The sequence below is a fragment of the Podarcis melisellensis genome (genome assembly GCF_964234715.1).
Source record: "Podarcis melisellensis genome assembly, chromosome: 4".
NCBI lineage: Eukaryota > Metazoa > Chordata > Lepidosauria > Squamata > Lacertidae > Podarcis > Podarcis melisellensis.
The window spans coordinates 82,810,887-82,824,115 of record NC_138531.1 but is presented as its reverse complement, the minus strand read 5'-3'; the positions used below and the strand labels follow the sequence as shown (position 1 = coordinate 82,824,115).

Below are 13,229 nucleotides of genomic sequence, written 5' to 3'. Positions count from 1 at the left end.
GGAGTAGCAGTTAGGAGGGGCGGGATTAGAACGCGAGTGGGATGGAAAACACCACGTCGATTGGTGATGAGCGTGGAGCAGCCACGCCTCCCCGCGTTCGTCGGAGCGCGAGGGCGGCTGCGCGCGCAAGGAGCGAGAAGCCCGCGCTGTGGGTCCCTTCAGGCCCCGCCCACCGCTCGTTCCTGGCGCGAGCCTCGCCGCTCCGCCTCTTCGCCTCACTTCGCTCCCCCCCCGCCCCCATTCATCTTTTCGCTTTCGTTTTCCCTCTCGTTGTCTCCGTTCGTTCTCCTCCGGCCGCTTCCTCTCTTTCCCACCCCTTTGGCAAGAATGCCGCCGTCTTGCCCGCGTGGCCTCTGAGGCGGGACCGGGGTGGCCGGTGTCCTCCCTCCCTCACGACCCGCCTCGGTCTCGTCACGGCGGCCTTGGACGTCCCAGCTGCCGTGGCGGCGGTGCGAAGTCGTCGTGTAAGTGGGGGTTTGGGGGCGGGGTCACGCCATTCGCGGAGCTGTGAGAACGGGGGGCTCTGCCACGCGGGCCGCTGCCCTGATCCCCTCAGGTGCCCCTTCTAGAGTGTCGCTTGTGTGGCATCCTTGCCCTTCAGCGCAAAATGGTAAGCGTCGGAAGGGAACGGCTGAACATGAATTTGTTTAGCTGCAAAATTTAGTGTTCTGTCAATAACATTTTAAAGTAGTAATGAATAACATTGTTGATCTGATGTTATTCACCACTACTTTGGTGAGTAGCAAAGTAACTTTTAAAGTAGTAATGTATGTTATTCATTTACTACTTTAAAATGAATAACATTCATTACTATGTACTTTAAAATTTCTTTGTTACTCACCAAAGTAGTGGCGAATAACATCAGATCAACAATTAAATCGCGTTGATTAAAACAAATGCAGAATGCATCATAAATCAGGGGTTGCCAGACTTCTTTTTTTTAACCTTTGGGCCTGTAGAGAAGCTGCCGTGGGTACCGTGCATGCACTGCAACAGCAGACTTGCTCTTCTCCCCCACTCCTTTCTAACAGCAATTAGGATTGGAAAAGTGTTTTCACTTTCCCCTCCAAGTTAGTGGTCCCCTTCCTTGCTGTAACCCCCCCCCTCCTTCAATTCTTATCCAGGGGAGGAGCTAGGGGAATGGCAGCCAGCATGTTTCAGAGAAGACCTCTGCAGGTGCCACGTTGTTGTTGTTAAGTTGTTTAGTCGTGTCCGACTCTTCGTGACCCCAAGGACACGGCACTCCTGCCAAGCATTCCTGTCTTCCACTGCCTCCCGCAGTTTGGTCAATCTCATGCTGGTAGCTTCGAGAACACTGTCCAACAATCTCGTCCTCTGTTGCCCCCTTCTCCTTGTGCCCTCCATCTTTCCCAACATCAGGGTCTTTTCCAGGGAGTCTTCTCTTCTCATGAGGAGGCCAAAGTATTGGAGCCTCAGCTTCAGGATCTGTCCTTCCAGTGAGCACTCAGGGCTGGAGCAGGAACCGGCAAGCCACTCCAGTATCCCTGCCAAGAAAACTCCATGGACAAAGACAACAGGGTGCCACATTGGCAACCTATAAATCAATAGATCAGGTTATTACATCAACATAAAAGGATTAAAACACATGTAATTTATACATGCCTGCATTGGCTTGCCTAAACAATGTTTTAAGCAGGTGTCAAAAAGGGTAGTCAAGGCTCCTGCCTGATGTCAATACGCAGGAAGTTCCAGAGAGTAGGTGCTGCCACACTAAATTATCATAACAACCCTGTGAGGTAGGTTGGGCTAAGAGATGGTGACTGTACGCCCAGTGAGCTTCATGTCTGAGTGGGGATTTGAACCCTGGTCTCCAGAGCAAAACAGTAACCATTGTGCCACACCGGCTCTATTGAAAAACCTATTGTTATTTCACTTTTCAGGTTCATGCTGTGAGTGCATCTACAACTTAGCTGAGCCATGAATTTTGCACTCCAAGACCTGTTGGCTTGCTGCCGCCATCTTGAAAGTGACAAGGCCACAGACCGAAAGGTAATAATAAACCACCATTCCTGCACTTCTAATATGCAACAGTACAATAACATGATAGTGTTATTCTTTATTCTGGATTACTTTTTTAGAAGGAAATTGAGAAGTTCAAGCGTCTCATCAGGGATTCTGAAACAATTCAACAGCTGGATCGAAATTCTGATTCCAAAAATGGCAAACAGATGAACTGGGATACTGTATTCAGGTACAATATTTTGATGTGTGTTAAACTTTGTTGAATATCAAACGTTCGACAAACATCTCAGTAATTCTTACAATAACACAGCAAAGTCTGTACTTGCCCCCAAATTGTAAATTTGGGAGAGAGGTTCCGGGTAAGAGCTAAGGCCATCTAGGGAGTCTGTTGTCTTTTCGGCACTAGGAGAAAACCTTTCAGGGAGCGTCTCCACCCCCATCGTTCAGCTTGAGGACCTTTTGGCGGTTCCATCACATGTGAGAAGCAAGCTTACAGGGAAAGAGGCAGAGGGCCTTCTCGGTAGTTGTGCCTGCCCTGTGGAATGCCCTCCCATCAGATGTCAAGGAAATAAACAACTATCTGCCTTTTAGAAGACACCTGAAGGCAGCCCTTTTTAGGGAAGTTTTTAATGTTTGATGTTTTATTTTTTTATATTTTGTTGGAAGCTGCTCAGAGTGTCTGGGGAAACAGCCAGATGGGTGGGGTATTATTATTATTATTTTATTTTCCGTTTCTTTTAGATCACTTTTTTATCTCACATTTTATCTGATTGCTGTTTTGCTATAACTGTGATTAATTATTACCGTATTTTTCACCCTATAGGACGCACCGGCCCATAGGATGCACCTAGATTTGGGGGGGGGGGAATAAAGGGGGGGATTTTCTCAGCCCCCAGAATGGGAGTCAGAGTGGCTTGCGGGGCTGGGGGTGGGGGAAGCCCGAGCTTCCCCAGCCCCCAGAAAGGGTCGGAGCGCGCTGGCGAAGGTGAGTGCACCTTTGCCATCGCTCCCGGAGCTTGCGGGGCTGGGGGAAGCCCAAGCTTCTGCAGCCCCCAGAAAGGGTCCGAGAGCGATGGCGAAGGTGCGTGCACGTTCGCCATCGCTCTCGGAGCTTGCGAGGCTGCGGGCGGGGGAAGCCGGAGCTTCCCCCGACCCCAGCCCCCAGAACGGGTCGGAGAGCGATGGCGAAGCTGCACACAGCTTTGGCATCACTCTGGGAGCTTGCGCGGCTGGGGGCAGGGGAAGCCCGAGCTTCCCCCGATCCCAACCCCCAGAACGGGTCCCAGAGCAATGGCGAAGCTGCACGCAGCTTTGGCATCGCTCTGGGAGCTTGCCGGGCTGGGGGGATAGCTTCCTGAAGCCTGGAGAGCAAGAGGGGTCGGTACACACCGACCCCTCTCGCTCTCCAGGCTTCAGCGAAAGCCTGCATTCACCCCATAGGACGCACACACATTTCCCCTTCATTTTTGGAGGGGGAAAAGTGCATCCTATAGGGCGAAAAATACGGTACTTCATTTTGTGTTAGAAATCACTCTAGAAATTTAAGTTGAAAGGAGGACATCAAATATCTGAAACAGTTCAGGAACCCATGAATTGAACATAGGACTTCTGGTTCACCTATCAGTCTCTTTACTGCTATGCTACATTATTTGTTGTGTTTTGATTACTAGAAAGGAAGCAATATATCATTATTTTACCCAATCAAGTGAATGTTCAGAGGTTGCTTGGCCACCCTTTGTATCAGTTCATCTAGCTATTGTACCTCTTCCTTATGGCTATTATATATCTTATCAGCACACCCAGTGTTTATTTTTTCCTTTCCCTCCCGCTTGTCAGAGTAGTGAGCACAGCAGCCGCAGGGTTGTGCTGTGCTTTTCCCGCCTGAGAAATGTTGTGACTGTGATCATGTGTAGTTTGCCCTGATTGTCCAGAGACAGCCTGTATTTTCTCAAGGTAAGCAAGTCACACATTGCATAGGGTATGTTTTTTAATATACCTGTGGAGCAGAAGGATCTAGTAGAATATCATAGAAGAGCTTGCACTGAAACTTCACTATTTAAAAGAATAAATTGTTGTTGCTGCTGAGCATTTTGTTTATTTTAATTAGATGATGTGCCTATAAATAGTGTTTATTTTTTGCCTTTTAAGTTTTCTCCAGAAGTACATTAAGAAGGAAACTGAAAGTGCAAGATTAGCAAAACCAAATGTGTCTGCATCAACCCAAGCAACACGACATAAAAAGATGCAAGAGATCAGCTCTTTGGTCAAATATTTCATCAGATGTGCCAATAAAAGTGAGTGACCTAGTACAGACATAATTAAGATATATTGTCGGAAAAAAATATTACAGTTCATTTCATTAACTCTACCATGTATCAGGTAACTTGTTTTCTAATAAATGTTACAATTTTTGGTTGTATTTCAACAGCTTCTCCTTGAATTTGACCTGGTTTGAGATCACTCATAAAAGTTAAAAACTCACATTTATATTCTGCTTTTGCACAGGAGCACCCAGGTTAAAATGTCAAGAGCTTCTGATCTTTGTCATGGACACAGTAAATGATCCATCAAGTTGTGCCATTTATGGAACTGATTGTAGCAGCATATTGTTAAAGGATATTCTTACAGTGAGGACATATTGGTGTGCTATCCCTTCACAACAGTGGTCAGGTTTGTAGATATTATTCCTATGCTTGAAATCCCATGAACTGCTTGGAAGTGACGTCAAGAGACATTTTATACAGCAGAACTTATTTTCTTTGAAGATGTGTGCTATATAGCTCCAATAATCGAAGTTCCCATAATGAACCATAGAATAACTGTGGTTTTTCTATTCTTGGTTTTTCTTCCTCTGTCATTGAATATCAGATTTTGGCTTTTCTAATATCCTTGCCTCGCTTGATTTATTTAATATTGACTTCATTAATTTTATAGGGATTTTCTCAAATTACATACTCATATTGAAATTACAAACCAAACAATTTCATCATGTCAACAATATTTTATTGTTGATCTGGGTAATCATGAGGCCAGTTTGTACAAAGGTATGCTTGTGCAGAGTTCCCTTCTTAGTTTAAAAAGAACAAGGAAGCTGTTTTGTGAGTATAGAATACCCTGCTTCCCACAGTTTCTGTCTGTATTGACATTTATGTGCCAGAACTGCATCGTTGATTATTCACTGCCTATAACCACTTTTCATGAAATGTGGCTGTAGTTGGACTTCATTTTGTGAATTTACTGTATTTAACTAAATTGCTTACATGGATGCAGCCCTCTCTTGAATTTTTCTGCAGTGGCAATTGAGAGTAGCTCAGACACATTGAAAATACACTTGCTTCATACATATTGATATTTCCTGCCAGAAACATGTAAAAGCGTGGACATCATTTATTTATTTATTTATTTACTTATTTCATAAAATGTATACAGTGGTACCTCCAGTTACGAACGGGATCCGTTCTGGAGGCCCAGCTGTATCCCAAAAATTCCGTAACTGGAGGACCACTTCTGCGCACACACGCGGTGCCACAGAGCGTTTCTGCGCAGGGCAAACCCACTTCCAGGTTTGCCACGGCCGTAACCTGAAGATTCTGTAACCTGGAGGTTATGCAACTCAAGGTACGACTGTACACCTCTTGATTGTGAAAAACCTCAAAGTGGTTTACAAAAGTAAAGCGGTTTACAACAGTAGAACAATACACACATCTTTAAAAACCTATGTACCTGGGAAAGCTGGCCTAACGGGTTTTGCTCTGTAGCAAAACCATGCTCATTGTGGCTTCCACAATTTACGTATCTGTTGAAGAAAATACCTGCATGTATGCAGTATTTGTGTTTGCTGCATAAAGTTGAGACAAAGTGGAAGAGCTGTTACTCTCAGCTAAAATGTCTTCCTACATATACCTGCAAATTTGTTACTAGCCTTCTAGGGACTAGTAGAGGAGGGGTTAAGAACTCCATTCTCTTGCAGCAACATGCTGTATTTCTATACTGAGTGCTTCCATTGTCTGGTAGCCTGCCCAATTCTATACTGAGCACAGAAGATAGCTGGTGCTCCATCCTTTCTCCACCAGGCAGCTCACTTGCCTGCATACAATTCCTTGTTGGATGTGATAGCAGGCAAGTTTTTAAATACAGTCAAATCTCAGTTCTTGAACAGCTCCCTAATGCCGAAAACACGGAAATAAATGCTCCGGTTTTTAAATGTGTTTTGGAACCTGAGCGTCCAACACTGCTTCCGTTTTGAGTTTCCCTATTGAATTGAGGCTTCCGCTTTCTGTTTTTGGTTTTCGAATGTTTCAGAAGTCGAATGGTCTTCCGGAATGGATTACGTTTGAAAACTGAGGTTTCACTGTACAAGGCTGGGATAATGAGAAACACCTTTTTCAAATGTGCGACATCTTAAAATAAATGAACCCACTGGGGAGCTACCTGTTTGCTTTGCAACTATTCTTAACATAGGAATGATCAGTGGAAAGGACTGGAAATATTTAGTAAACACACACATGTTTTTGTGACTTAGTTAAGTAATATGAATTTGATTTTCTTCTCCTAGATCTCCAAAACCTGTACTTCAAATTGTTTCTCAAACCTTGTAGAGATATTAACAAAGTATTGGTGGCTAGAATAATTTATACATTGACCAGAGGACTGTGCCTCCAAACTGATGGGTTAAATTCTACCATTTTAAGCTTCTTCTCTAGAGCTATGCAGCTTGCAAGGTAAATTTCCTTTTCTTTTGGTGAATCAATTTTGAGTTTAACATGGTTACTCTTCTAAACTTAAACTTCCACTATTCTAATGTATTTTAAGTTCACTTGCTTTTCAGTCTCATTGAACTAATCTAAATCTTTTCTACATCTTGCTTTCAAATCTTTGAATTACTTTCAAGTACGGTATTTGGAGCCAATTTTAAAATTAAAGCATTGCACTTTCCTTGCTTCAAAAACATTTGCCATTTCTTGGGAAAAGCAGCACAAGAGCAGAAATGATATCTTTCTTCCAAAATGTGTATTTTTTAAGTTTTGAGAACTCCTTCTTATAATAAAAAGGTTTAGAAAAAAACTTCTCTGTAAGCCAGCTGCCATCATATTTTCCAATCTTTGTATAATCCTTTCTGCAAGGCTTGGCTGCAGCAGAAATTATTGCTCTTCTGGTCAGCTCAATATGGTCAACTTTCTAGTTCTTCCTTATGTATGACAATAGTTACCTTTATCACTGCCATGTGTTACCAAAAACTGTCAACCTATCAGTTACAGGGTCCCATAACTGTCCTCTCTTCCAAAGCCTTTATGGTACAGTTTTCTTCTCTCTCACACTGGAACTGAACTACATTTTTTCTCCTCCTGATGGTTTACGTACCTTGAGTACTTTGGAGAAAAGGCAGAATTAAAATAGCATAGCATAGCATAGCCTGGGCCTCTATACCCAGTAGAGGTTAGTATTTGCATGCTCATTAAATTAGTTACGATAACAAAACATGACTTTTTTCTGTTGCAGGCAAGAAAGAAACCTCGCAGGCCTCGATCATATTTTTGCAGCCATTAATGTATATTTGAGTGTATTTGCAGTCAACTACCGTATGCGGGTTTGTAAGCTAGGAGAGGAAATTCTGCCAACTGTGCTCTATATATGGGCTCAGTATAAGCCGAAAGATTTCCTAAAGGAGCAGATCATTCAGTTCATTCAGCTGCAGGTTCGTGTTCATCACCCAAATGGAGCGAAAGCCAAAGAAAAAGGTATGCATAAGTTACTTCATGCCCAATTGTGAAGAGATATTACAGGAACAGTTGGCACTGTTGGAGGGTGACTAAACTTCTGCATTCTTCTGTGGAAAGTATTCAGATATTTTTAAATTGGCTAGTATACTATCATTGTTTTTCATAGTGTCTATTCATGTTTTGAGTCTTCAAATACTTGTTTGATTTAGCTGTTACTTTTTTGCATTGTTATATTAGGTATTCTTAATAGCTGGTGAACTTTTAAAATATTTGAACAGATTGCTTGGGGGTTGGTTCACATATTATAAGTTACACAGAACTAAATTTGTCCTCTTCTTGTGCAAACAGGAGCATGTGACCCGACAAAATGGCAAAGTATTGTATACAACCTGTATGAACTATTAGTGAACGAGATAAGCCTCATAGGCAGCAGAGGAAAGTATTCTGCAGGGTCGCGCAGTATTGCTGTGAAGGAAAGCCTGGTTGAGTTAATGGCTGACATTTGTCATCAGGTAAATTGTTCTGCTTTCAGAAACTGTTTCTTGTAAAAAGGAGTAAATCCTTTCCTATTGGAGTACAGCACGGAGACACTCCAGTATGACCTAAAAGTACCATGTTTTCCCCCTACTTCCCAGTGCACATGCACAGATGTGTACTTGGGTACCACATTGACAATCTAAGATGGGCCTGGGAGGCTTGGGTGCAGTTTCTGTATCCCCATCTAGAGGGCGTTTTCTGTTTGGTCCACTATTTTGAGCTGGGAGCTACAGTGCTTTGGCCTTACATCATTCTTTCTTAATGCATGTTTTAATGTAAAATGTTATGTTATAATATGCACTTATTGTTTGCAAAGGTCTTTACTGAAGACACCAAAGTCTTGGAGATAACTCAGTCGTATGTTGCTACACAGAGAGAATGTGGAGATGTACCATCCAAGCGTAGGAGAATTGAATCAGGTTGGGAGGTGGTGTGGAGCAACCTGCAAAGTTCACAGAATGACTTTTATGTCATACCCTGGTAAAAACAAACAAACATTCATTCTTGTCCGTCCCCCCCCCCCCAATTTTCCAAGTTCCATTTTTTCTCAGATCTCTCTGCTTTTTCTACCCTCAAGGCTGCAGATTACGACCAGATTGATATCGAAGTACCCTATGAGCTTTCCTCACTGTGAACGTCCTCATTTGCTTAGTATACTTTACCAGCTGCTGTCTCAACAGCGTCGAAGAGAACGGATGCCTTATGTGTTACGTTGTCTTAAAGAGGTTGCATGGTGTCAAAGCCAACAGTTAGATCTGAAACCTGTGCAGAACTCAGAACTGCAGCGAATCTGGTCAAAAGTTTGGTCTCTGGTCATTCGTAGCCTAAGTCTTCAGCAAACTGAAGTGGAATGCTTTGGATTACTTCAAGTCATGATTCAAGGAGGCTTAATAGCAATGGATAGAGAAATTTGGAAGATATTTTCACTATCTGCATGCAAACCTTCAAGGTAACGTGGAACTCTTCGTAAGCACCATCTGTTTCTGCTGCATTAGTAAGATTAGTAGGATTGCTCCTTAAAACATTTCCGATACTTCCCCCTCCACAGACTAGTGGGACTTTATTCAGCAAAGTGAGGTGCATAGGCAGGTTGCTGTGGTAGCTTGGACCTGCCACAACAATTGGGACCAATGCCATCACTTGATGGCAAACATGTTGACTCAACCCTTCCCATTCCCACCCTTTGAATTGACAGAATGGGGAACTCCACAACGATGTAGTGATGAGTAGCATCACTACACAGATGGTGGCTAGCAGAAGAATAGCTGTCCTAATCAACACTCTTTCCTGCAAGGCAAGCAAAGGGGGTTTCAAGTGCTCTGTCCTATACTAGTACAAATCCAATTAATATCCAGAATTATATTTGTCAAACCTTTGCTGTGCTTTCACTTTTTTCTATTTAATTTTTGTAACTAATATAAGAACACTCTTTTCTATTACAAATTCTGTTTGGGCTGTTTTATAATAGATTAACTAATGTGTTTTAGAATGAAAACTTATATACTTTACCTAGGAATAAGCTCCTTTAACTTCGTGTGACTTACTTTAAAGTACACATGTATGGGATAGAACTGTTAACCTACACACACACACACACACACACACACACACAGAGAGAGAGAGAGATTTCAGTTAAAAATCTGAAGATTTTTTTGGTGGAGGGGCATATGTGACTCAGCCACAAGACTTGTCATATTTAAAACAGATTTAGATCAGAACAGACCTATTACAGTCTCACCTCCCTGCAAAAAGGCACTGTTATTTTTGTAAATTTAAAATGCAGGTCTGCACTGGAGCTGTAAATTCAGGTGGTAATCTTGTGCAAATAATGTCTTATAGTTCTGCAGCAAAGTGCTTGGCATTAGCGATGACATCTTTGGAAGTGCCAGAGGCTTCGAAAACTGAGGCAGTACAGAATGATTGGGAAGGAAGTGCGGCTTCTACATTAAAAGAAACCATTATGAAGTGGCTTCTGTTCTGCCACTTAGAGGAGGAGATGGAACACAGGACAGAGCCGCCACCCATCCTACGCAGGTAACAGCTTGAGAAATAAAGTGGCTTAAAACAGAATTAATATTGTTAGGTTTTATTTGACCAGCTTGGTTTCAGAAGTAGATAACACATTGTATTTGCGTGAACCCTCGGAATGGATTTGATTACCAATTGATTACTAATTAAATAAAACTGGCAGTAGAATATGTTGTTAAAGAGTTAAACAAGAGTTAAACATTTTCATTTCTTTTAATATTAATTTAGATTTATTTGTTCCAGTATATCTGATATATATTTTTTCTGTATCCTTTATTCAAAATTCTGTATTCAAAAAATTAATCAAGTTTCTATTTGAGGTCTCATAGAGATAAACAGATATGCTTGGGGACTGTCAAGTCTAAAACATGTTTTTGATTCTTTTGCAGTGACTTTCCCAAATTAGAGTTGCAAAAAATCCTTGTAAGTCTGACTATGAAAAATAGTAGGGCAGCAATGGAATTTTTTCACAATGCTTCAGAATGGTATGTTTTAAAGATCAACATAAGTATTTCTGTCACTTGGAGGTATTATCTTTAAGAATTGGTTTCATTTAAAAAAAATATTCTGTTTTATGGGCAGAAATTAGAAATTTGTTTCATGGACCCTATACCAGGATGAAGAACCTTTCTCAGCCCAAAGAATTCATTCCTTCTCTCTCTCTCTCTCTCTCTCTCTCTCTCTCTCTCTCTCTCTCTCTCTGTGTGTGTGTGTGTGTGTGTGTGTGTGTGTGTGTGTATAACAAAAATCTAAGTAGTTTCCAGAAAAATAATAAAAGTGGGGCAACGACATTCAGTGGAAACTACTTAAAAACTAGATGAAAGCAAAATAAAACTCAGTGTCGCAAAGAGGCTGAGCAAGAGAGAACTAAAAAGAGGGTTCAGGCAAGCTTGGGTAAACATAAGGTTTTTAAGCAGTCATTATTATACAGTCTTCCAGAGCAATTGATGTGGCTCTTACCGTAGTACATTAGGCTACGATTTCCCTTTGGTTAGCAGGGTTGGTAGGTTGGGTTTTGGCTCAACCAACTGGTCAAAGGCAGTAACGAACACTTGGGAAGTAGGCTGCTCCCCAAATCCAGCTTGTTTCCTGCTTTCGTTAAATACAGTCATGATAGCTTAAGCTTCCTGAAGACTGCATGTGGCTCCTGGGCTGATATTCCCCAATGCTGCCTTATACAGTTAAAAACCATCTGTCTGTGAAGTAGGTTTCTATACATGGATTGCCCTCACTGCACATGTAACATGTAAATGGCAGGAGGAATTCTTAGCACTCTCCTCAGAAACCTGTGTATGTATTACTGCCTCTCTTCAAAGAGGTACAGTTTTTGCATAAGGCTGTGTTGTTGCTGCTGGGTTTATGGTGCCTTATCTTCCTGCTCTTCAAGAGATGAATAGAGCTGGTTGTACATTCAGTGGGAAAGGGGAGACTGTTCATAATTCATTAGACAGGGGTACAGATGTTCATTATATGAAGACAGGCCTTTGGTTTCAACTCATCTATTAGAATATTTTGGAAATCAAATAAAATTAAAGTTTTAATTATTCCGTGTTTGGTTTTAAAGGCTTCAAATACTGTCATGAAATACCAGTGACAGATAATATTTGTCATTTTTTTTTAAGTACACAACATGCACAAGACACAGAAGAAGCCAGCCGTTCAGAAATTGAAACATTCTACATGCAAACAACTTTCGATGAAATAGGCATTTTTACAAATGTGGCAAATGATACACCTGAAAGCAAATTGCTCAGTTCCAGATTAACAGTCAGTCAAAAACACAGAGAAGCTTTAGAACAGAACTTGTTGGAGATATCAGAACAACTTCTGAGTAACTTTATGCCTGAGGTAAGTTGGAAAAGAAAGGTCTCTCAAAGTACATCCTTCTCAAGAATATTTGTGAGCAGCTTTTGATATACGTCACATAATTAATAAAACAGACAAATGGTGGCTTGCTAAGGTGGCTGGTGCCCATTGGGAATGGTAGGACAGAAGGCAGGGAGACCCAACATTATGGAGAGTCAGAGCCAAGGACAGGCAAAGCCTATCCCCAGTTTTGTCCCTATCCTCCCTGTGATTTTTAGGAGCGGAAACAGAGACCAGGAATAAGAAAGTTGATAGGCGATGCCACTCCCTGGACTGATTGTAATTAAGAAGGTGGGCAGGTGGGGTCTGGCTGAGGGCAAGCTGAGGTTAGTGGGACAGTGCCCCATGCCTGTTGATGGACCAGCCTTCCCTGGTGGCTCATACTACGTGACATTCATCTAAAGATGGCATGGGTGGGTGTGCTGCTGCAATGAAGTGGGAGGAGTTCCTCTTTTCTGCTCTTGGATGGCGTAAGTTTCTTTCTGTGCCTGAATCAGCTCAGAAGAGCACCTCTGGGGCAACATCTTTGCCCTGGCAGGTGGGAAGCTGTTGCTGGTGATAGCCAGCAGAAAACCCTAAAATGGGACAATTTGGGATGGGGTGCCAGTGGCCTTGGAGCTCCCAAGCAGCATGAATTTTGGTCATCAGCTGCAGCGGCCTGGAGCTACCACAAAAAACTTCAACCCCACCTTCTGCCTTGGCCAGCAGAAGTGGCAGGGCCTCAGATGCTGTGGTCACTCTGCCCCACTGCTCCCTGTCAGGTAGGGTTGCTCTGTCCTTGTGAGTCTAAAATCACACATAGGCAGAGTAAGTACGCTCTGTTTACCAGCTTCTTCTTAGCATCTTACAATTCATGAAGGTACAGTGGTACCTCTAGTTACGAACTTAATTCGTTCCAGAGGTCCGTTCTTAACCTGAAACTGTTCTTAACCTGAGGTACCACTTTAGCTAATGGGGCCTCCTGTGCCGCCGCCACACGATTTTTGTTCTCATCCTGGGGCAAAGTTCTTAACCTGAGGTACTACTTCTGGGTTAGTGGAGTCTGTAACCCGAAGTGTTTGTAACCTGAGGTACCACTGTATTCTGAACTTTATA

The 13,229-nt window shown here is 42.5% G+C and overlaps 1 protein-coding gene across 2 annotated transcripts in view; it reads left to right on the top strand.

Moving 5' to 3' along the window:
* Positions 1 to 114: 114 nt before the first annotated feature.
* Positions 115 to 13,229, top strand: part of ATM (ATM serine/threonine kinase) — a 55,276-nt gene continuing 42,161 nt past the window's right edge. The window contains exons 1-13 of one of the 2 annotated variants that reach the window (XR_014168016.1): positions 115 to 464; positions 1,902 to 2,010; positions 2,100 to 2,212; positions 4,132 to 4,277; positions 4,489 to 4,653; positions 6,539 to 6,704; positions 7,483 to 7,721; positions 8,052 to 8,215; positions 8,557 to 8,720; positions 8,818 to 9,189; positions 10,080 to 10,274; positions 10,658 to 10,753; positions 11,891 to 12,116. Coding sequence is in view for 1 of the 2 variants with exons in the window: in XM_081909491.1 (XP_081765617.1) it covers positions 1,939 to 2,010; positions 2,100 to 2,212; positions 4,132 to 4,277; positions 4,489 to 4,653; positions 6,539 to 6,704; positions 7,483 to 7,721; positions 8,052 to 8,215; positions 8,557 to 8,720; positions 8,818 to 9,189; positions 10,080 to 10,274; positions 10,658 to 10,753; positions 11,891 to 12,116 (2,118 nt within the window). In the remaining variant the exon portion in view is untranslated. The remainder of the gene's footprint in view (positions 465 to 1,901; positions 2,011 to 2,099; positions 2,213 to 4,131; positions 4,278 to 4,488; positions 4,654 to 6,538; positions 6,705 to 7,482; positions 7,722 to 8,051; positions 8,216 to 8,556; positions 8,721 to 8,817; positions 9,190 to 10,079; positions 10,275 to 10,657; positions 10,754 to 11,890; positions 12,117 to 13,229) is intronic. The other variant, XM_081909491.1, reaches the window with a different exon arrangement.